This window comes from Carlito syrichta, unplaced genomic scaffold (genome assembly GCF_000164805.1).
Source record: "Carlito syrichta isolate Samal-C Ts95f unplaced genomic scaffold, Tarsius_syrichta-2.0.1 Scaffold303646, whole genome shotgun sequence".
In the NCBI taxonomy this organism is placed as follows: Eukaryota; Metazoa; Chordata; class Mammalia; order Primates; family Tarsiidae; genus Carlito; species Carlito syrichta.
The window spans coordinates 899,449-924,264 of record NW_007247742.1 but is presented as its reverse complement, the minus strand read 5'-3'; the positions used below and the strand labels follow the sequence as shown (position 1 = coordinate 924,264).

At 45.8% G+C, this 24,816-nt stretch overlaps 1 protein-coding gene and 1 pseudogene across 2 annotated transcripts; one reads left to right on the top strand and one right to left on the bottom strand.

The window, feature by feature from the left end:
- Nucleotides 1-6,345: 6,345 nt before the first annotated feature.
- Nucleotides 6,346-6,823, bottom strand: LOC103261254 (annotated as a pseudogene). Its single transcript, XR_504341.1, has one exon. The product of XR_504341.1 is annotated as a protein FAM136A pseudogene (transcript).
- Nucleotides 6,824-17,892: 11,069 nt separating this feature from the next.
- RESP18 (regulated endocrine specific protein 18) lies at nucleotides 17,893-24,412 on the top strand. Its single transcript, XM_008058885.1, has 6 exons — nucleotides 17,893-18,061; nucleotides 19,733-19,837; nucleotides 20,811-20,943; nucleotides 21,172-21,211; nucleotides 21,333-21,422; nucleotides 24,253-24,412. Exons 1-6 carry the CDS (start codon nucleotides 17,956-17,958, stop codon nucleotides 24,301-24,303), a joined length of 525 nt encoding a protein of 174 aa, XP_008057076.1. The 5' UTR covers nucleotides 17,893-17,955; the 3' UTR covers nucleotides 24,304-24,412.
- Nucleotides 24,413-24,816: the final 404 nt, after the last annotated feature.

The window sequence follows — 24,816 nt, the reverse complement described above, 5'->3', positions numbered from 1 at the left end:
TCCCTGGGGAGGGGGGGGAGGGCGCAGTAGAGGAAGGGGGCAGAATCCTAGTCTCCCCCTCACTCCCGTCCCCACCGGGTCCTCCATCTCGTCCTCGAGCTTGGACAGCAAGGCGGAGAACTTCCTGCGGCGCGGTGGGTTCGCGGGTGCGGACGGCGCCCGGCGCTCACCCTCGGGGCCGCATCCAGACCAAGCCTCGCGGCGCCGGCCCGGGATTTCAGTGCCAGGGCGGTGACCAAGGTCGCTCCTTTCCCCTCCCGCCCTGGGCCCGCTGTCTGAGACTCTGTCCTCGCCTGAGACTCCTCCCCCACGGGAGGGTACTGAGCCCCCTCTTTCTTTCTCCCTCGCCCCCCTCTCAGTTCCCCTCTCCTCTTCCCTCTCTTCTCTCCCCTCCCCGGTTTTTGTCTTTTTAAATAATTAGATTCTATTTATGCCAAGAGACACCGGTTTTCCATTTAATAATTTTGCTTCCACAAAAAGCATGCATCAATGAAAGAGAAGGATAAGCCAATAAGCACAATGGCATAAAGATAAGCCAAAAATCAGGCTGGTTGTTCTCAGATAACTGAAGTTTGGGGAAAGCTATGCTAAGCCATGTGCTTCTATTTTGTTAAACTAAATTGATTATAATTTCTAAATAACAACTTTATTGAGATGTAATTCACATATGCAATTCACCCATTTTAAATGGTTTTTAGGGTATTCACCGAATTGTGCATCCATCACCACCATCAATTTTGTAACATTTTCATTATCTCAGAAAGAAACCTGTAGCCATCAGTAGTCACCCCCTTCCCTCCTCCAGTCACCCCCCCCCCCCCCCCCCCCCCCCCCCCCCCCCCCAGGCACCCGCCAATATACTTTGTGTCTCATGGATTTGCCTATTCTGAACATTTCATATAAATGGAATCACACAGTATGTGGTCTCTTGGGACTGGCTTCTTTTAAATAGCATAATGCTTTCAAGGCTTATCCATGCCATAGCATGCATCAGTACTTATTTGCTTGTTATTGATGAATAATACTCCATTGTATGAATATATCCTATCCTATTTATCCGTTCATCAGTTGATGGACACTTGGGTTATTTCCACTTTTTGGCTACTAAAATAATGCTGCCATAAATATTCATATACAGGCTTTTGTGTAGACATATGTTTTCATTTCTCTTAAGTATATACTTAGGAGTAGAATTGCGGGGTCAATTGTTTAACCTTTTGAGAAACTGCCAGACTTTCCACAGCAGCTGCAAGAATTTACTTTCCCACTAGCAGTGTATAAAGGTTCCAATTTCTGCACATCCTCACCAACAATTCTTGTTAACTGTCCTTTGGTGACAACCATCCTAGTGTGTGTGAAGGGGTGTCTCATTGTGGTTTTGTTTGCATTTCCCTGATGGTTAATGGTGTTTAATATATTTTCATGTGCTTATTAGCCATTTGTATACCTCTTTAGGAAATATCTATTCAGCTGAGCATGGTGGCTCAAGCCTGTGATCCCAGCACTTTGGGAGGAGGATCATTTGGCAGGAGGATTATTTGAGCCCAGGAGTTTGGGCAACATAGTGAGACTTTGTCTCTACCAAAAAAAATTTGCTTAAAATCAGCCAGATTTTTTTGTTTAAAATTAACCAGAGCTGGGTGTGGTGGCTCATGTCTGTGATCCCAGCAATTTGGGAGGCTGAGGGAAGAGGATCGCTTGAGCCCAGGAGTTCAAGACCAGCTTAGGCAACATAGACTTCATCTCTACAAAAAATTAAAAAATAAAATTAGCCAGGCATGGTGACACACACTTGTAGTTGCAGCTACTTGGGAGGCTAAGGCAGAAGGGTTTCCTGAGCCCAGAGGTGGAGGCTGCAGTGAGCCATGAACAGGCCACTACAACCCACTTGGGCAATAGAGTGACACCCTGATAGGAGAAAGAAAGGGAGGAAGGAAGGAGGAAGGAAGAAGGGAGGGAGGGAGAAGGAAGAAAAGAAGGGAAGGAGGGAGGAAGGAAAAAGAAAGAAAAGAAAAAAGAAATATCTATTGAGATTGCTTCCCCTTTTAAAATTGAGTTGTTATTTTAGCGGGGCCTTCACCTTTTTGACATCATTGTTAGGATCTGCTTGTGAACTGGTGAAAGAGAGAGGTCAGGATGAATAAACTGGATTCTCTCCCGTCTCACCCCGTCTACCTGGATGGAGATGGTCTGTACCCAGAAGGGTCTGCTTCATAGAAAGGTCATCCCCCATTGTGAGTGGGGTGTACTATGGCTTTCAGGAAAATGATCTGGACTTGCCAACCCTAACTGTTTGAAGCCAGGTTTCATGCTTTATGCTCCCAAAGATTCCAGAACTCCTCCCAGGAAGCAGCTGGACTTCTTCCCCCACCCCTAGCCTGTCCCCCTGTCTGTCTAGTTTTTGTAGGCACCTGAGACTCTGTTCACCAGTCCACAGGCTGTTTCTTTGCCCGCAGATTCTGTTCTTACCTGGAAGTCTGTACTAAGGGTGAGTGAGACTCAGGAGAAGAAGAGGCAGAGGGTGGAAGGGAAGGGAGCAGGGGAAAGAAGATAGCTGGGAACCAGGAGAAGACTGGTCAGGAACCAAAACACAGAGACCTGAGAGTGGCAGTGGAGAGGGTGTTGCCCTTTGAAGCCTCTTGACCCAAGTCCCTGCTAATGCCATTCTCATGTGCTTAGGCGGGGGGGAATCCCAGGTGGGAGTACATCAGGCCAGGCCCCTCCAAGAGGGCATCTACCCCGCCTTCCGTTATTGGTGTGGTCTAGCCTCAAGGTGACATGCAGAAGGACTGGAGGAGAGAGGCTGGGTTTGGCCAGATATAAGGGGACATACAGATATAAAGAACTTCCAACTTGACATGAAAACATCCTTCACCAAATTTGTCTGCCTAAAACTTTCTCATCACATCACCTCTCGAGCTTCACCAGCCCAGTCCCTGCTGGAGGAGGGGTGAGACGGGAGTCAATCTGAGCTGGGAAGCTGTTTCCACAAGGACTCTTTAGAGGAGCATAGCAGAGGTCACCAGAAGTCCCTGGAAGAAGCCAGCATCCATCTCCTTGGGCCTGGCCCACCCCCTGGTGCTGTCTGACTGCTCCAGAGCCAGGAATCATGAGGTCCTCAGACAGACCTCCTCCCTACTCACAAAACCGAGACTCTGAACTGGAGAGGTGGATATTTCAGAGACATGAAAGTTGGGGGTGGAGCGTGGGAGGTGGCTCCTTCAGGGAAAATGTCTGGCCCTTCCTGAAAACAGGGTTTTATGGTTGCAGGCTTCAGAAGGAAGATCTGCTTTGAGTTCAAATTACTACTAATAATCATAGTGTGAGTACTGCCCTAGTGTTTTAGAAGCACTCGTTACAGCCTCCGCCTCCTTTGATTCTCACAGCAGATTCTCATTTTAAAATTTTCATTTGATCACTTATTCTCACAAAAAACCGTATGAGGTTACTTATTTCATGGGTAAGAAAGCTGAGTCTTGGCAAGTTTAATTACATTTCTGAGGGTCACAAAGCTAGTAAGAACAGGGATTCAAACACTGACGGTGGGCAGAAGGCAAGATTGGTTAATCTCTGGACCCTCCACCGCCCCTCTTCTCTGTGGTTTCAATGCACGGGCCATTGAGGAAAGGAGAAATTTTGGGGACAAGAGAAATTCTAATCACACTCTAGTACTGAGAGTCAGCCAATCAAGCTGCCCAAGTGTCTGCTTACTCTTCCTTTCACCCCACAGGACTGTTCTGAAAGGATGACGTCACTCAAGATGTGAGGACCCAGATAGAGCACAAGCCTAGGCTCCACACCCCAGAGGCCTGTCTGAGGGATGGGCAGGCATCCTTTCTCACCAAAGCCATGGGGTGAGGTATGCAGGGCCTGTGGTTGGTCCACATTGCACATAACTGTAGACAGAGGAGCTGGGAGGGGCATAAGTATCAGGACTGCAGGTAGGAGAGGTCAGGAGTCCAGTGAATGGAATAATTAAAGCTCCTGTCTGACTTCCACCAGAAGGAATCTATGATCTATTAGTGATGTCTGCAAAGAGAAGGGGCTGGAAAGTATGGATCCTATATGTTATCCCTGGCTTAATCTTTTTTCCTAGGGGCAAGCACAGGGAAAAACTTGGACTCTTGTTCCCTAGGGTGAGGTTCCCTCAGGGATTTTGAAATCTTTCATTTGAGCTCCATCTCTTTCCCTCTGGACCTAAGACTATTTTTTCTTCACCTTTGACTCCTGAATTACCTCCCCCCTCCCCCAAAGCCCTGTGACCAGGTTGAACAGAGAACAATGTTTTCTGTATGTATGTATGTATTTAGTGGGGCGGGGGGAGATTTAACCTTTACTTTTTTTAAGAACCAAACCACAAGAAAATTGTGACCGAAAAAATAATCTGGTTTTGAAATGTAAAATAAGTCTTTCCAGAACCAGAGAGGATTTTAGCAAGCTGGAAATAATATATACAAATAAAATGAAAAATACTTGGAAAATTATTTTTAAAAACCCCAAACCACTAGGAAAATATATCACAGCCTGGATACAGCAAACAGGCAGGTTCTAGGATCATTTCAAGTAATAAGTTGGTAAGGAGACAATGATAAGGTGCCATGCCAGGCATATTGCAATATGCAACACGTTTGCATGTTGTAAAGACTCCAGGCAAAAATGGTATTTGGTAATAGGGGGACTACCCCTCTTTTTTTTTTGAGTTGGGTTCTCACTCTGTCACCCGGACTGGAGTGCAGTGGCCACTCCGGTCACCGCAGCCTTGACCTGCTGGGCTCCGGTGATCCTTCTGCCTCAGTCTTCCAAGTAACTGGAACTACAGGTGCGTGCTACCACACCCGGCTAATTTTTTTGATTTATTGTAGAGATGAGGTCTCACCAAGTTGCCCAGGCAGGTCTCGAACCCGCAGGCTCAGGCAATCCACTCACATCAGCCTTTCAAGGTGCGGGATTACGGGCTGAGCCACCGAGCCCAGCTCGACTGCCCCTCTTTTGCTCTAAGGGAGTCACAGCTTGTCCTAGTCCAAATTGTTTACTTTTTCTCTCTTGAATCTCCCATTGTTGGGCAATTGTCTCAATACGGTTGTGTTAATTCAGGAGGCTGAGTTAGCCAAGCTGGGTTCAGGCTTTCATTCCATTTTGTTTGATAAAAACCAGTTTTTTAAAAAATCCAGCACTTCACAACTCTCTAATGATTAAGTAGCCAAGAGTTCCTCTTTTACTGTTCATTCCCAGATACGGATCTACCTCACAATCAAAATGCCCTTTCTCTTCAATGGGGCAGTGGTTACCGCAAGACTGTCCTGTAACTCTGCTACAGACAGCCTCAGGACCCACTGGCCGGTAAGAGGAAAGCCCTGCATCCCATTGTCACTGTGATATCGCCTCTCATGTTTTCGCATGGTCTCTAAGCAGAAAGATGTTGTGCATGATAATTTTAAGAAATTCACATTTACACCTGAAGGCCAGAAAAGGATATCCACAAGGAACCTTTCAAAGTTCTTAGCCAAACTTCTCTTCCTCCCAGCTCCTCATCTGAAATCAACTTCGTGCCCTTGTAAAAATCAAACCAAACAAACCAAAGACCCAGAAACCCTCTCCCCCTTCTAAATTAGTGACCCCATGGATTTGCTTTTACAGCATATGGAAGATGGTGTAGTGACACTACTGGTAAACAGCTTGTCAACAAACAGAAACACCTGGAACTCCATTAGATCATAGGCAGGTTAGAGGAACCTGCCAGCCTGTTGGTACCTGTGTAGTAAGAAGAATTTGGTACCTTGGAGGGCTCTGGCTTGTACAAGGGAGATCCCTACCGCCAGGACAAGCACTTGCCACATGAGATACGGGTTCCAGATACTCTCCTGTAGATCTCTAACCCAAATTTTTGTGCCAATTTTTTCCATTTCACTTTTTATGACAGAAACATAAAGGAACCAGTGTCCAGAGGATCCTTCAGTTTGTTGCCATCCTTAATTTTTCATTCATAAAACTCTGCTTTAAAAGACAACAATTTCGGCCGGGCGTGGTGGCTCAAGCCTGTAATCCCAGCACTTTGGGAGGCCGAGACAAGAGGATTTCCTGAGCTCAGGGGTTCGAGACCAGTCTGAAAAACCTGGTGAGACTTCATCTCTACAATAAATGAAAATAAAATAAGCCAGGCGTGGTAGCACACACCTGTAGTTTCAGCTCCTTGGAAGACTGAGGCAGAAGGATTGCCTGAGCCCAGCAGGTCGAGGCTGTGAGCATGTTACTGCACTCCAGCCTGGGTGACAGAGTGATACTCCAACTCAAAAAAAAAGAAAGAAAATAAAAGTTAAAAAAAATGAAAGACAACAATTTCCATTCCTTCTAAAAATTAGATTCTTGCCCTCAGCCCCAATGGCAACTGGCCAAGGCTCTTATTTCCCAATGGATGAGAAAGACTCCTACATCCTCTTGGTCATAGTCGGGATGAGGTGCAAGTGGTCATCCACACACTTGGCCACACAACTGTCTAGCTGCTGCTTCACCTGAAGCTGCTTGTTCCCTGCATCTATAGAATCTTTGGCTTTGTCGTTGCAATGCATGGTGCACCGGGCTAGGTGGTCCTGGAACTTTTCCAGTTCATTGGTCACCAAGGCCTGCTCTTGGGCTAGAGGCGCATGACAGCACTCAAAGCACCGGTGCACCTGCTCCATGGGCTCCTGGTTTTCGTCACAACTGCTGGCGCTGCCCCGTAACATAAGACCCTGCATCTTCTGGATGTTCTGTCTCTTCAGACTCTTCACCATGGTGTCCACTGCCTTCTGCAACCAGAGCTGCGGCAGCTCCATCATGGCAACCCTGCACTACCCAGCACCGTGCCACACCAGTGTCCACATGGGAGCAGTGCTTTAACTCTGAAGTGGTTTCAGAGGACCTGAACCACCAGGTGACCAACCACATCAAGGCCCTACTGCATGAGGACCTGACCTTGTTCAAGAAGGCTAAGCCCAGCAAGGGCTTATTTCAAGATGGAGGGAGAGTCAAGGAGGGAATATACGTTGGCTGACGGAGGATATTCTTGTGGAGGGCCTTCTGGAAACATGAGTCTGCTGTACGGGAAGGAACAAGCTTTCCACACAGACAGAGCCAGACCAATCCTGGCTCTGCTGTTTCCCAGCTGTGACCTTGGGACACATTACTTAAGTGCTACAAGCCCTCTTTCAACATCAGTGAAATAGTAATAAGGCCAACCTTCCCCGGCTGCTGTGAGAAAGAGTGTAAGAAAAATGCCTGTCAGTGGTTCAGGATTGAAGGAAAATCCTTCATTTCTCCACAGGAGGGCGCCCCCAGTTTGTCTGTCTCTCACAGGCACCCTTTCATAGATTTCAGCAATTGATGGATGCTGGGGCTGGGGCTTCCAATGGCCTCCCGTCCTTTAAGATTAATCATAGTCACAGAACGTGAAGGGACTGTAGAAATCTGCTTCAAAGGGTTTCCAACATTTTAGAAAACATATGGGCTCTCTATTTTTCTAGGAGAATCTTGAGTATGACATGACCCCAATCCCCATCTCACCCATCCTTACACACACACACACACACACACACACACACACACACACACAATACATATTATATATATTATACTGTATGACACATATATATGCATATGTGCGCACGCGCGCACGCATGTGCGTGTGTGTGTGTGTGTGTGTGTGTGTGTGTGTGTGTGTGTGTGTGTGGAGAGAGATAGAGAGAGAGAGAGACTGTCGCATTCAGCTCCCACCCCCTTACTCATCTCTGTGATGTTGAGTAAGTCACCCGGGTCAGGCTCTCAGACATTTCCTTGGGACCCCTGAGCCCTTTGGAGCCCAGACAGAAAACTACCCATCTAGTACCTCCGTCATCTTTAGAGATGAGAAATTAGATCCAGGCTGGGCAATTGTGGGGCCAGGACTAGCCTCTGGTCTCCTGATTTCCAGCCTTCCCCCTGCAAAGCCCCCACCATTCCTCTCAAGGACCCCAGTAGAGGTTGGCCTGCCATACGTCAGGCTCCTCACATCAAGGAAGGCCTACAGAGGTAGTGACAAGGAGGCAGCCAGGGGAAGATCTGGAGGAAGAGACCTTTAAAAAGAGGCAAAGAGACTTTCAAATTTAGTTGCTGCTAGGTGAGATTCCTGGGCACATTAAAGGAACAGACAGAGAAGCTGTGGTAGCAGATGAGCTTGGAGAATAGGCCCAGGACTACCTGGGCTTGTAGTCCATAGACGGAGTCAGATTTGATTAAAAATGCAGTGAGAAAAGCATTGCGGGATTTTTAAGGAAAGAAATAGGACAGGATGATAAACATTTTATAAAGATTCATGGATGCTGCTAGATAGTAGATTTTGAAACAGACGAGAGAGGGAAGAAATAGGTTAGACCTGTTTGGAGCTATAGTGCTTTCAGGTGGGATCTGAGGGTACCTTGAACTAAGATCTGGCAGCGTAGCTGGAAAACTAACTGGATTCTATCCAGAACAACCTGTATCTAAAAGGTGCTCCAGCCTCTCACCCCCCTCAAAGAAACTGGCCCCCATCCCTGTCACCATGGCAGCAGGCTCCTTAGCTCGGATTGGCTGCTGGCCACATCATTAGTCTTGTGACTGACCCCATGATGGGGACTGGTTGCCATGGTTCTGTCAAGTATGCAGACAAAGAGTTGCCATTCTTCTCCAGGCTCAGGGGACTTGACCAGTCCCTAATCTGTCTAATGAAAAATCCTGGGTAGGAGATGGGATAGAGATGAGGGCCCGAGTCACTTGCCTCCATGCTTGTTCAGAATGAGATTTGTTCTGTTTTTGGTGAGGGAGGCGAGGAGAGGAGTGGCAGCCCCTGCCTTGGTGCATTGATTGAAAAATCTCTTGCTTCTTCACATTTTAAGACTTCTCTGAGTCATTACCTACTCTGAGTTACAACTCTGTAGCTGATTAAGGCCTCATGGGAAGACTCCCAGCCCCCACACTTTCCCTAATACTCTCAAGAAAGGTAATTTCAGACTGAGGCAAATCTGGATTATTAACATCAATTTTCAAGAAAACTCTTTTTTATTATTATAGATATGTGGCATAAAAGTCAGAATTCATTACACAAGAAGGCTTCATGCAGTGGAGTTTGGATCTCTAACCGGCCCGAAATTTCCCCTGGTTTAGGTCCAAGAAAATTATTTCTATAGATTTGTCTGGAGTCAGGATGTGTGGGGTTTGAGCCTGGCTAGAGCCTGAGGTGAGAGAGGTGGGAGCTGAGCACAGGAAGCTTGGGGTATGGGGTGTAGAGAGCTAGTCCCTAGTTGCCCCAAAGCCTGGTTTGGGGTGCCTTTTCTCCCCACCCAAGATCATTTCTAAAGAGGGCAAAAGTCAAGGTGGAGTCACAACTGGCAAGGCTTCCGCCCCCATGCATTCTCAGCTGGATCTTACTGGTCTTCCTTCCTCTTGTGGAAGGAAATACTTCTCTCTGGACCCCAGGTCAGGTAGGCCTAGGACCCTGCTGCCTTCTGAGGTCCATGGTACCCTCTCAGCATTAGGGGCTCCTACAGGGCAGACATACCAGCTCCACCTCAAGAATCCACAAGGAGAATTCTGCAGCCAAAGGCTATGTACATCTAACATTTGGTACCTACAGTTAGCTTGCCCCTGGGCCTCTAGTCACCAGCTTCAACCCAACAAACTTTAGCAGGGTATAGACTTCTTTGAGTTTATTAAGCATTCACTAACTTCCTGAATCTGTAGGTTTATGTCTTTTGATGCATTCAGGAAGTTTTCAGCCGTAATTTCTTCAAATATTTTTGTGTACTACACTCTCTCTCTCTCATTCTGGAATTCCAGTGACATGAATGTTAGACTTTTGGTATTGTCTCAAAGGTCTCTGAGGTTCTGTTAACTTTTTTCCCCATGTTTTTCCTTTTTGTTGTTCTGATTGGATCATTTCTATTGGCCCATCTTCAAGTTAGCTGACTCTTTCTTCTGTCATTCCTATCCTGCTTTGAGTTTATCCAGTGAGTTTTTATTTTGGCTATTGCATTTTTTCATTTCTCAAATGGCATATTAAAGGAACAAATAGAACAGCCAGTGATAGGAGATGGGATGGAGAAGTAAGCCCACAACTGACTATACAGAGTCTTGCAGGTTATAGTAGAGGGTCTAGATCTTGTGCAAAATAGAGACAAAAATCACCGGGGATTTTAAGGAAGGGAATAGAATGATGGAATGTACAATTTTGAAAGACTACCCTAGCATTGTTTGAGAATGTATTGACAGGGAAAGAGTGGAACCAATGGACTTCTTAGAAAGTGCTGTCTTGGTCCAGGGAAGATTGTGGTGGCTTGGACTAGGCAATCACAGTAGAGCCAAGCACTTTTGGCTGGCCATGTGTTTCCCCAGAAGCAGCTTGAATCTCAGGGGGCTTCAGATCCTCATGCTTCCAGGGAAACTGCGTCTGACTCCCGTCACCATGGCAGCTGTGCTTCTTCTACCTGGATTGGTTGCTGTGGTGACATCATCAGCCCTGAGTAACTGATCCTCACAATGAGAACTGGTTTCCATGGTGCTACTAAGTAGGCAAACAAAGATCTGCCATTCTTCTTCAGGCTCAGGGTCCCTGACTAGCTCTGTACCTAAGGGAAAAATCGGAGGCAGAAAAGATCACGACACAAGTCAAGGGGAGGCTAGCTGTCAGCTGGTTGCTGAGTCACTATGACCCAAGACATGCCCCAATCAAGACGACTGTTAAAGACTATTGTATATCAGGGTGGGAGGGTCTATATTGCAGAGAGGGAGGCCCCAGGACATGTGCACACAAATTCCAAATCCCATTTTCCTCCCATTTTAGAGATTCTTTGAACTATTTCCTTCTCTGAGCAAATCTTTATAGCAGATGGAGGCTTTCCTACTCCCCTGCCCCATTGTCCTCCAGAGAGACAGTTCTAGAACAACTTGCTACTGGATTTTTCAAGTGCGTTTTGTGAAAGTTATTTATACAGGCTCATCTGGAGGCAGAAAAGTGGGCCCCAGCCAGAACCTCTGAAGTAAAATATGTAAGGCCAGAACAGAGGGGACATTTGGGGCGAGGATGTGGAATAACACAGCTCCTTGGTACAGATAGATCCCAGGTGTGTCTGATCTCTTTCTCCTTCTAGACATCATTCATAACATGAATGCAAGGCAGGGTTGGACCACAGTTGAATCGCAGTCTTTCTTCACCCACTACCCCCAGCCACACTTCATGGTAGTACTTTTTTCTTCTTGGGGAAGAAATTTCCTCCCTGGGAACCCCTGAGACCCTGCTCAGCTTCAGCATTAGGATCTCCTCAAATGAATAGCAAAAAGAAGGGTGGCATAAATGCTTATGGCATTAATCATTTTGGTAGCCATTCCCTGGTAGTCTAAAATCTTAAAATGGAGAGAAGAACACACTCACCTTTGCTCAGCCCACTCAAAGACTAACATTTTCCTTTTTCTTGGAGAATTATACTTCCCAAAGCAGGTTCACACTCATTTGCTCTTAGGCCTCAAATTATTTCTGCAAATTATTTTCAAATAGTATGTCCAGTGCATAACCAGTGATAATCAGATAAACTGCCAGCTTATCTGACAGCTTGTGTCAGAACTTCCTACCAACATTGAATATAACTCTAGACAAAATATAAAAATAACCATATGAAAGCATGGAGACCAACTAAGAGTAAGAAATCTAGAGGGATTATAACCCTTGAAAAAAGGGAAGCCCACCAAGTGAGTTCTACATTTACAGGCTTTTCCAATAAAAGTACTTCACAGTTCACTGCAGTACATATGGATATGGAGCTCAGTCAGAAAGTGGCATTCTTACTGGTGGAAGAAACAGAGTTTGGAGTACAAGGATGCCAGAATAGCTGGAAATCAAGGAAGAAATTTGGGAAATGAGTAACTACAGAGAGGGGGAACCCAAAAACTGCATACAAACTCCCTCCAAATCCTTATCCTGGCACTTGTGCAGGGTGAGGCTTCAAGGAATCTCATGGAAAAATAAATACCTGAACAGGGATTTTGGCAACTGTAACAGTGATAGGGAGATCAAGTTTGGGGCTTATGGTTCATAGAAATGAAGGGTCGAGGTAAACACCTTGGGGCCTATATTGAAATCTCCAAAAGACTGCACCTTAGTACCATGTCCCAGGTCTAAGAGATATAGCCTTGAATTAAGAGCAGAACTGAAATACACTTTCCCTGACCAGGCTTCCACAGGATCAAGATTTTTTGTTTTGCCAAATCTAATCACCTGCCAGAACCAACCCAACACCCTTTAAAGGATGAAAATGTAATTATGAGTCTTCACAAGACATTATTCTAAGATGTTCAATATACAACAAAAATAAGTTGTCATGGAAGCAGGAAAATGTAAATCATAACAAAAAGAAAATGGTCATTACAAGTGGACCCATAGATGAGCCAGATATTAGCAGACAAGAAATCAAAAACAGCAATTACAAATATGCTAAATAATTCACAAGAAACATAGAATGGATAAACAATTTGGGAATCTCAGCAGAGAAATATTAACTATAAAAACATCTGAAATGAAAAATTCATTGACTGAATTTAATAGGAGACTGGACATGACGGAAGAAAGGATCATGTCAATAGAAATTGACATGAAGTACCAAGAAAAGATTAAAGCAAAAACAGACAGAGTATCTAAGATCTTTGGGATAAAAGCAAGTAGTCTTGGAAACATCTTTTTAATGGAGAAAGAGAAATATTTTAAACAAACAAAAGGTGAGATGTCATTGTCAGAAGACCTGCACAAGACCTGCCAAAAGAAGCTCTTTAAGTGGCAAGAAAATTATCACAGAGAACAACTGGAATCTAAAGGAAGGAATGGGACAGCCGCTTCGAGTCCCCTCCCACTGTGGGAGCTTTTCTGTCCTCTCAATAAATCCTACTTTCTTACTTAAAAAAAAAAAAAAGTAGAGGCGGGCTTTGTGGCTCAGCCTGTAATCCCACGCCTTTGGGAGGCTGAGGTGAGTGGATTGCCTGAGCCCGCGGGTTTGAGACCCGCCTGGGCAGCGAGACCTCATCTCTACAATAAAAATCAAAAAATCAGCCGGGTGTGGTAGCGCATGCCTGTAGTTCCGGCTACTTGGAAGGCTGAGGCGGAAGGATCGCTGGAGCCCAGCAGGCGAGGCTGCGGTGGCCGGGAGTGGCCACTGCACTCCAGTCTGGGCGACCGAGTGAGACTCCAACTCAAAAAAAAAAAAAAAAAAAAGTAAAATAAGATAAAGGAAGGAAGGAAGAGCATGTACCAGAAACAATAAATGTATGAGTAAATAGAAAAGACTATTTTTTTCTCAATGATGTTAAAAGTCTACCAACTTTTCAAAGCAAAAATAGATAAATAAAAGTTTTATGTGGAATATAAAATATGTAAAATAAAACATATAACTATAGCACACAAGATGGGGTAAATTAATTATACTGTTGTAAGGTTTATACTTGTGTGATGTAGCATAACATTAATTTAAAGTAGTTGTGATAAGGATGCTTATAATAATCTCTAGAGTACTCTCTTAAAAATAATACAAAGGGTTGAAAAGTCAATAGATAAAATAAAGTTGAATACCAAAAGAATTGATTATTCCATAGAAAGGAGAGGAGTAGAAATGAAGGAAGAAAAAACAAATGAGACCATTATGCTACACTGCTAGGAGAGAGGGGGGTATATAACATGAAAAAGCATACCTGATCCCAAACTAGGTGAAGTGAGGACCAATGGGAGGCCCAAACGTCACCTGTATGATGACCACCTATATACCTATCCCTGAATTGTGCCCCACATCTTAAAAAATAAAAGGCAAAAAGAAAACAGAACAAGATGGTAGAACTAACCCCAGACATATCAATATTTACATTAAATATAAATGACAAAATGTTCCAATTAAAAGTCAAAGATTAAGAGTCTAATTTTTTTTTTTTAGTTGGAGTCTCACTCTGTCACCCAGGCTGGAGGGCAGTGGCATGCTCCCAGCCACCACAGCCTCGACCTGCTGGGCTCCGGCTACCCTTCCGCCTCAGCCTTCCAAGTAGCCGGAACTACAGGCGCGCGCTAACATACCCGGCTAATTTTTTATTTATTGTAGAAATGAGGTCTTGCCAAGTTGCCCGGGTGGGTCTCGAATCCACGGGCTCAGGCAATTCTCTCACCTCGGCCTCCCAAAGTGCTGGGATTACAGGCTGAGCCACCGAGCCCGGCCTAAAATTTTTTAAAAGCTTCAGATCTTATCTTGTTTACAAAATGCACACTCTAAAATGACAGAAATAAGTTTAAAGTAAAACAATGGAAAAATACTTGCTATGAAAATGCAAACCAGCAGAGAGTATTAATCAGCCTGACTTACTTGAGATTTAAAGAACACTAAAAAGAACAGTTGCAGAATATATATTATTTTCCTTGTACTTGAAACATTCACCAAGATGGAGGATGTTCTGGGCCAAAAAATCAATAAAGTCAAAACAATTGAAACCATATAAAACATGCTCTCAGACCACACTGAAATTAAACTATAAATAAAATAACAAAACCCCTAAAATATCCTCAATAGCAACATTCTTCTAAATAATCCATAAGTTTAAGAAGTCACCAAGAAAAAATAGAAAATATTCCTAACCAAGTGATAATAAACACACACAAAATTAGTGCTGGGGGGAGGACATATAGCTTTACATACTTTTATACAAAGAATAAAGAATAAACGTTTTAAATCAATAGTCTAAGCAACCAACTTGAGAAGCTGGAAAAAGAAAAGAATGAAACACAAATAAAAGAGAAGGAAATAATAAAAATAAGATTAAGATGGAAATCAATAAAATGGGCAAACTGTAGAGAAAAAGCAATGAAAACAACAGTCAGTTATTTTATTTATTTGTGCAGAATTTTTTAAAAAATTAAATATGTGGGGTAAAATTCAGGGTTAGGTATACAGATGCTCATTATGCAGGTACCCTTTTTGATGACAGTTTCCCACTACTGCCAATCCCTTTCTTATAGAATTATGATAGTTGTTCGAGGACTGCTTATGAGTGAGAACATATGATACTCAGTTCTTTTTTTCTGTGATAGATCGCTCAGTATCATAGCCTCTAAGTCCATCCAAGTTGCTGCTAAGTTCATAATTTTGTCCCTCTTTATGGCTGTGTAATATTCCATCATGTATCTGTACCACATTTTTTTATCCAGTCTTATTTTGATGGGCAGCATGGCTGGTTCCATATTTTTCCTACTGAAAATAATGCTGCAATAAACGTGTGTGTGGGTATTTTTTTCCTTTTTCCTCTTTTTTTTTTTTTTTTTTTTTGAGTTGGAGTCTCACTCTCTCACTCAGGCCGCTCCCGGCCACTGCAGTCTCCACCTGCTGGGCTCAGGTGATCCTGCCGCCTCAGCCTTCCAAGTAGCTGGAACAACAGGCGCGTGCTATCACACCCGGCTAATTTTTGATTTATTGTAGAGGTGAGGTCTCGCCAAGTTGCCCAGGCAGGTCTCGAACCCGTGGGCTCAAGCAATCCACTCACCTCGGCCTCCCAAAGCGCTGGGATTACAGGCTGAGCCACCGAGCCTGGCCAGGTATTTTTTTCATAGAGTGATTTGAGTTCCTCCGGGTATATTCCCAGTAGGGGAATTGCTGGGACGTATGGCAGGTCGATTTTTAGATCTTTTAGGAAGTGCCACACTGTTTTCCACAGAGGCTATACTAGTTTACACTCCCACCAACAGTGTAGAAGTGTTCCCTTCTTGCTGCATCCTCTCTAGCATCTGTTGTTTTTTGAGCTATTGATGATGGCCATCCCAGTCAGTTATTTTAAAAGATCAATAAAATTGACAAATCTCTTGCCATACTGACCAACAAAAAAGAAGAAAAATACAAATTGTTACAATCAGGAATGAAAAAAATAAAATCACTTCAAACTATGCGGTTATTAAAAGGATAATAAAATACTATGAGTAGCTTTATAATAAAAATATTATAAACAAATTTCTTGAAAAATTCAAGCTTCCAAACCAGACATGAAAAGAAATAGGAGCTGGGCTCGGTGGCTCAGCCTGTGATCCCGTGCTTTGGAAGGCTGAGGTGAGTGGATCGCCTGAGCCCGCGGGTTCAACTTGGGCAACTTGGTGAGACCTCATCTCTACAATAAATCAAAAATTAGCCGGGTGTGGTAGTGTGCCTGTGATTCCGGCTACTTGGAAGGCTGAGGCGGAAAGATCGCCGGAGCCCGGCAGGTCGAGGCTGTGGTGGCCGGGAGTGGCCACTGCCCTCCAGTCTGGGTGACAGAGTGAGACTCCAACTCAAAAAAAAAAAAAAATTGAAGTGAAAAATTAGCCAGGCATGGTGGTGCACCTGTAGTCCCAGCGACTCAGGAGACTGAGGGCAGGAGGACGGCAGTGAGCTATGATCACGTCACTGCATTCCTGCCTGGGCAAGAGCCAAACACTGTCGAGGACGAAGAAGAAGGAGAAGGTTATAATGAAATGCTCAGAGTTGGAGAAAATATTCACAAACCATCATCTGATAAAAGCACTGTATCCAAAAGTATCAGAGAATGATGTCAATTAGGAACTCATTGTAGATATTTTTAGATATTGTGTTAGTTTCTAATTACTGCGGAAACAAATCGCCTGAAATTTAGTGACTTGAAAAAACGCAAATGTATCTTACAGTTCTGGAAATCAGAAGTCTAAAATCAAGGTGTCAGCAAGACTGTGTTCCTTCTGGAGCCTTCAGGGGACAAAACCATTGTTTTGCTCTTTTCAGCTTCTAGAAGATGTCTACATTCCTTGGTGTGTAAACCCTTTCTTGCCCCACTTCAGCCTCTTACTTCCGATGTCACATCTCTCGCTACTGACTCTCACCCCTCTGCTTCCCTCTTAAAAAGACCCTTGGCATTACGTAGGACCCACCTGGGTAATACAGGTTAATTGGTCCATCCAAAGTCAATCACCTACTAGGTTATTCACAACTACAAAGTTCCTGTTGCCATGTTAAAAAAACAAAAAACAAAACCAGATTCTCAAATGCCAGGGATTAAGACAAGGACATCTTTGAGTGCCATTTTTCAGCCTACCACAGATTTCATGATGGTATTATGGTTATGTGGGAAATTGTCATTAATTCTAAGAGATGCATATTAAATTATTTAGGAGTGAAATGTCATGATTCTGTAAATTACTTTTTAAATACTTCAGTAAGAAAAAGGAGCAGCTATACACAATCTTAATAATTAAATCTGAGTGATAGGTATCTAAGTGTTCATTTGTTCCTCTCTTTTTAATATTTGAAATTGTTCTTAGTAAAATTTTACGCTCAATGTTTAAAAGTACTGAGATACAGTCTGGAGTTTAGAAAACCCACAAGAGTGAAAGTGGCAGATCAGTTAGTTATTACAATAGCTCAATTTAAGAGTCCAGTGCTTTGCACCAGGGCGATAACAGTGGATGCAAAGAAAAGCGGATGGATGTGGGATGTATTTTGCAAGTCAGACCTGTATGATTGCTGAAGGCTTTGAGGTGGGTGAGGGTAAAGTGAACAACAAGAATAAAATAAACTATATGCATGGAGTGCCTACGGTCCCGTCGCTGCTTGTATTTAATTCTCACAACAAAACTATGAGGTAGGTACAATTTGCACCCATATCTTACGTGCGATCCGTTTCTCCAACTTCAGGACTAGGAGTAGCGGCGGCAGTCCTTGGGACCTGGCTTAGGTCAAAAGGATCTGGGCCATGAATTCCAAGAGGCGCGGGTGCGGGGAGGCGGCAGGTAAGAAGTTGAGTAGGCGTAGGTCGGCAGGGACAGGGACCGCTCGCGATTGGCTGAGCTGCCGAGGAGGGTTCTGCAGATCCCGCGTCGCTACTGCCGGGCTCAGCCCGCGGGCGCTACTTTCGCTGAGACTTGGGTCGGGGAGTGAGCGATACGAGCTTGGGAGGATGCAGCGTCCATTGTGGCCTGGGGGATCCAGGGTGCTCCGTCTGTTTGTCTGCTTCCTGCTACTGCACAGTCGCCCAGGGGACTGCAGCGACATTAGTGCCCACGGTCAGGAGAAAACGGGGGGCGGGGGGTGGGGAGAGGACGACCACAGAGCAATCCGGAGAGAAGTGGATCGGGACCCTCAAGGCTAGGACAGTCAGTAAGAAAATAATGGGGTTGGGGGAATGAGAAGAGATCGGTGCAGACAGCGTCTCGCAGAAAGAGGCGTAAGCTTGTGATGGGGCTGGCATGTGGGGTCTGGCCCTAAGAGACGCAGGCTCAGGGGAAAACTGAGGATTTGGGAGGAAGTCAGGAAGGCAAACGGGCAAAGAGAGGTAAAACCGGCCTATGCGGCCACAGGAGAAGCAAGATGCGCCGAACGGCCAGAAAAGCAATGCCCAGGGTTGCTTGCGGGTATCCGGGTCCCGGTTCCAGGGCTCAGGCTGGCCCATGAGAAGAGCCAGGGCTTCGTCACAAGCCTGGTGGCTGTGATCTGCTTTCCAATAAGAAAGGGGAGGCTAGGCTGGGGTAAAACAGGATGGAGAGAGACTGAGGCCATGCTTCTTCCTCCCCTCTCGCCGGCGCCAGCCCAGGTAGACCCAGCGCTGACTCAAGTCTGAACATACGGAAACGGACTGCGCAGACTCGAGGCTTCCTGCGCAGAGCGCGCGGGGAGAGCAAACCCTTGGTCTGTCGCTCACCTCCCTGCCCCGCTGATGCAGCGGATTCGCGAAGAACTGGGGGAGGACGCCTGGTGGCGATGGGTTGGGGGGGCGGTAGAGGCCATGGTAGCAAGCGGGAGGACTGCCAAGCCCTGTAGAGATGCCTCGCCCTCGTCTCCGCCCAGCGCCGCCTCCACGCCAAGCTTCAGGCTCCTCTCAGCACCGCGGACAGCGCCAGCCATGCTGTGGGTCCAGGCCGTCTGTCCAGGTCACCGCTGTTTCCCACCAGTCCTGAGAGCGCTGCCTCAGAGAACAAGCTCCCCTTTCCGAAGCCCTCTTCCTTCTTGGCAGGGTGCTGGAGGTTCTACTTCTTCCTAAAACCTGAAGATTGTTACTAGGCATCCATTTGTCTGGATAGGAAAATTCCCTTTTCTTAAGACCTGTCCAGAATGACTTCATGGTAATTCCACTGTAGAAAACAAAACAAAACAAAACAAACAAACAAACAAACAAATAAAAACTGTCCTCTAGTCCTATCCCATCTGTCTGGAAGAAGGAAGGTGTGTGTAGAATTAGGAATTATGTTTCCTCACCCTTGTCCTTCACCTATGCATAGCTGGGCAAATTGGCTTTTAGGAAAAGGGCCCAGACCCTTAAACCCTACATATACCAATACTTTCTAAGAGTTTCAGGCCTACTCACTCACCCCTCAAGCTTCAAAGACTTCCCTAAGATGCAGCTTACCTGCTTTCCCAGACCACACCTATCCACCTGAGCATCCGTCCCGTGTGGGTAGCTCTCTTTGAACCTCCACAGGTTGCTCTGCCTGTAAGCTTGGCTCCTGTCAGGAGCTTGGCTCCTGTACCATGGGTGAATGAGGTCCAGGGGCTGAAAAACATGGCAGGTGGTGATGGGGGAAGGGAAAAATGAAGACGGAGGACCTGAAGAGAGTCCTGGTGGGGGAAGCAGAAACCAGGGGATTCGAGAGTGACCATGTAAGGAAGTGCTTCTCTTCAACTGGGATTTGGAAGGCTTCTGGTCAGGTTGCCTGCTGACACCACTATTTTGCCCTTAGATGGTCAAGGCCAAGTCGGAGTGGGGCAACTCTGGCCCTTCCAAGGATTTACCATCCCAGTCTTCCGGCATTTGCAAGTTATACTCCAACAGATAGTACCCCAAGGTAAGTAAAAGCCAGAGAACAGAGGTTGGGGCCTGGTCAGATATGAGGGTGGGCGGGCAATGAGGGGCTATCTGACCTGAGGACAGGCTTTCTCTTCCCCAATGTCTCCACTTGAAACTTTCTGATTATACTCACTTCATGGAGATGGGATGAAACAGGAGTGGGAGTGAAGTCTGGATGGATGGGCTATTTGCCCTTGAGTACCCTGGAAGACTCCCAGAAGAGGCTTCTGAATGAAACCCTGGAAGAAGCCAGCATCCAATTGCTTGGGAATAGTCTAGTCTCAGTCTCTGGTACTGTATGAGTTTTTTCCAGAGCCAACAAGACTCCTCTGAGCCAGGAGAACACACACATACCTCAGTCATTGATTAGGAAGCAGAGGAAATTGTATGACAAACAGAGGGTCTGACCCCCATTTTTAAAAAGCAGAGTTTCATGAATTGGTGGGTCAGATAAGAAATCTGCCTTGAGTTCGTATTACTGCTACTATTGCCCGATTTGTGTAAATGCCTTAGAGCAGTAGTTATCAAAGTATGTCCATAGACCAGTAGCATCAGCATCACCAGGGAACTTGTTAGAAGTGCTCATTCTTAAGCTTTAACCCAGACCTACCACATCAGGAGCCATAGGGGTGGGGAACAGAAATCTATGTTTTAGCAAGCCATGCAGGTGATTCTGGTGCATACACTAAAGCTTGACCATCACGGTCTTAGAGTTTTCTAAGCACTCTTTCCTCCCCTAACCTAATTTAAGCCTCACAGTAGCATCAAATGAATCAGCAAAGAGACTATGATCATAATCCTAATTGAATATTACATGCCAGACACTGTGCTAAGCAACTTGTATACACCATCTCATTTAATTCTTTCTGCAAAATGTGATCTTGTATGTACTTGCGGGGGATGTTACTCTGGTCTCTAGAGTGAGTCAGAGTGTCCCAGGTGTTGACTCACCTCATCCTTTTATCCTGCAGGTCTGTTCTGGAAGGATGACATCTCTCAGGATGTGATGACTAAGAAGATGGAGTGCACCAGGAGGCTGCAACCCCAAGATCCATGCCTCAAGGATGGGAAGACAGTCTTTCCCACTAAAACCACTGGGGTGAGGTGTGTGAGGCCTGTGGTCAGTCCGTTCTTTCTGGTGAACCGATGGAACAGGGAGGGAATGGGTACTTGCAGATAGGAGCTTCCAGGAGCACTAGGAAGGAGAATGATTCAGAGGTCCTGTCTGGGATCATCAGGGAACAATTCTACAATACATCAGTGATATCGGCAAAGGAGGAAATGCAGGTGATAGCAAACCTAGGTCCTGTTTGTCAACCCTGTCTCTTCTAGGGGCAAGCAAAAGGAGAAACTTCGACTCTTATTCCCCAAGGTGAGACTCATGTGTCTTCTTAGGATCTGTGAGTCCTTGACTTTGTATCCCAAAGCTTTCCTTCTGGAGCCCTCTCACTTTTCTCTGCCTCCCTCTTGACTCCTGGCTTCCCTCCTCACAGAGCCCAGTGACCAAGGTGAACAGAGATCAGTGCTCTACCTCCAAAGTGGGTTCGAAGACCCTGAAAGGAGAGGTAGCCAACCCTGAGAAGGTGAGGAGCTCAATGGTTGGAGTCGCCAGTGGCCTGTTTAAATGAGAGAGAGAGAGTGAGAGAAATGAGAAAGGCGGATAGAAGAAGAGAATAGGTGTTGGGGTGAGAACACATAAGCTGAAGAAAAGGTCTTTTCTTTTCCAAAGAGTCCCTCCATTTTCCTGTATCTCTCACAGACTACCTGTGGGTATCATATGAAAGGTGGGAGTAGGCAGGGCATGAAGCAGGGTACTGGGAGCCACTAAGGAATAAATAGTCTATAAAATCATGTCTAGACATTGAGGTTAAAATAAGCATTGAGCTAGGTATGGTGGCTCACACCTATAATACCAGCACTCCTGCCAAGGCAGGAGAATTGCTTGAGGTTAGGAGTTTGAGACGAGACTGGGCAACATAATGAGACTCCCATCTCTATAAAAATTTTTTTTGAAAAATTAGCTGAGTGCAGTAGTGTGCACCTGTAATTCCAGCTACTCAGTAGACTGAAGCAGGAGTCCATGAGTTCAAGATTGCAGTGAGCTATGATTGCAATGCTGCACTCCAGCCTGGGCAACAAAACAACAGCCTGTCTCAAAAGTAAAATAAAGTAAGGCTGGGCACAGTGGCTTACACCATAATCCCAACACATTGGGAGGCAAAGGCAAGAGGATCACTTGAACCAAGGGGTTCAAGACCAACCTGGGTAACTTGGAGAGGCCTTGTCTTTACAATATATATATAAATTAGCTAGGCATGGTGGTGCAAACCTGTAGTTCCAGCCATTTGGAAGGCTGAGCCCAGCAGGTTGAGGCTGCAGTGACTGTGAGCGTGCCACTGCACTCCAACCTGGGTGACAGAGTGAGACTAAAAGGCAAAACAAAACAAAAAACCCCCCACAAAACCAAAAATAAAAATAAAGTAAAATAAGCATTGAAAGCTGCAATGTTTTAAAAATTATATTAAAGGGCCAGGCATGATGGTGCATGCCTGTAATCCCAGCACTTTGAGGGGGCTGAGGCAAGAGGATTGTTTGAATCCAGGAGTTTGAGACCAGTCTGGGCAACATATTGAGACCTAGTCTCTATGGAAAAAAAGTCAAAAAATTAGCCAACTATTTGGGAGACTGAGGTGGGGAGATCACCTGAGCTCAAGAATTTGAGCATGTGGTGAGCCATGATCATGCCACTGCACTCCAGCCTGGGTGACAGAGTAAGACCTTGACTCAAAACAAAACAAAAACTAGATAAAATGTCCTCCTTTTGCCATATTCTTGTGGATAGCAAGTGATCACAGCACTCCCTTGGATAAATGGGAGATGCAGCCCAGAGGTCCTCACATTCAGCCTTCCCCTTGCTCTACTCTGTGACCTGGGCAAGTCACCTGGACAAGGGTCTGAAGCATCTCCTTGGGACCTCTGAACTCTTCAGAATCCAGTTTGGAAACCACCCTTCTAGTTCTCCCATTTGTCTTTATAGATGTGAAATTGGGACCCAAGTTGGTCATAGGACTTACTCAAGACTGCATAATGGGTTCATAGCAGAGCCAAAATTGGACTTGGGTCTCCTGATTTCTAGCTCTTTCCCCTGCACAGAACTGGCCCTGCCTCTCAGGGGTTGCAGTGGCCCTGGGCTGTTTCAAACATCAGACTCCTCCACATTGAAAAAAGACTTTTTTTAGCCATGCTCAGTGGCTCAGCCTGTAATCCCGCGCTTTGGGAGGCTGAGGTGAGTGAATTGCCTGAGCTCGTGGGTTCGAGACCCGCCTGGGCAACTTGGCAAGACCTCATCTCTACAATAAATCAAAAAAAGTAGCCGGGCATGGTAGCGCGTGCCTGTAGTTCCAGCTACTTGGAAGGCTGAGGCAGAAGGATCGCTGGAGCCTAGGAGGTTGAGGCTGCGGTGGCCGGGAGTGGTCACTGCACTCCAGTCTGGGCGACAGAGTGAGACTCCAACTCCAAAAAAAAAAAAGAAGAAGACTTTTTTTTTTAAACTAAGATATTCATTATAAGAAAGTGCCTGCCAGTGGAACATACAAAGAAAGAGCATCTAGGCAGATGGCATTGCCACCACAAATGCCCTGAGACAAGAATACCATGGCTTGTTAAGTAACAATCAGAAAAGTCAGTGGCAGAGAATGAGCTTGGAGAAATAGGCCCAGGACTGACCATACAGGGGCTCCCAGATCATGGCAAAGGGATTCAATTTTATTATAAATGTAGTAGGAAGTTAACTGAGGTATTTTAAGGAAGGGAATGCCGCAATGTGATGCATGATCTCACACTAGTGATGTTAGGGAATGAATGTGAGAAAAGCAAGAGTAAAAACTGAGAGGTCTGTACGGTGCTGATCATCCTGGTCCAGGGAGACTGAAGTGGCTTGGACTTGGGAGTGAAGTCCAAGAGGTGGCTTCACTTGGCAGTGAAGCTGGGCACCCCCAGCTGGCTGCACTCTCCATCTTGAGGCATCCTGCACCCCAGGGGGTTCCAGCTCCTCATGCTCTCCCAGGAAACGGGTTCCCATCCCCATAATGTGGCAGCTGGGCTTCCTGAGCCTGGGCTGGTTGCTGGGGCAATGTTATCAGAGCTAAGTGACAGAGACCCACCTGTGGGGGACAGGTTGCCCTGGTGTTTCTGGGAATGCAGATAAGGAGCTGCCATTCTTCTCCAGTCATGAGCCTAAAGAAACACCATGGAGGGAGCCAAGGGGTCAGGATCTCAGCTGGTGGGCTGTCACTGTGCTACAGGCTTACTCAAATCAGGTTGTTATAACAGCATTTGAGGAAGAAAGGCAAGGGAGGGATGGGGCACCTCCCCACATCCTAACTCCAAATCCCTTGTTTTGTCTCGTTTTAGGGCTTCTTTGGGCCATTCCCCACTGTGGGCCGCAACCTTGTTGCTGACTGAGACCTCACACGAAGCCTCCCTGCCCCACCACCCACCCCATGGCCCTTCAGAGGACCAGTTCTTGGATGACCCAAATCTGAATCATTAAAAGTAGACTCTCATGCAAAAACTGACTGTGAGCTTGCCTTATGGCAGGATGGGTGGGGTTTGAACTTGGCCAGAACCCACTAAAGGGAGAGAGTTGAGACCAGAACAGGGGCTGGGAACAAAGAGAGTATATAGCTCTCAGTGCTGATGGAAGGCAGCTTTGTGTCCTGTTTTCCTTCCACTGACCATTCCTGAAGTGGGAAAGGTGAGGCAGGGACCACAGCTAGAATGGCGGCCCTCTCCACCCAGACCCTAGCCACACTGTGTGGTGTAGTGGCCTCTCCTTTCATATTATGGGAAGTAGACTCCATATTCACCTCCAATCATTCCTCTCACTTCCCGTGGCAGGCAAATCTGGACCTTGATGTTTTATGAAACAGTCTCCACCTTTAGTACTATAACCCCTGCCAGGCTCTTCCAATCCAT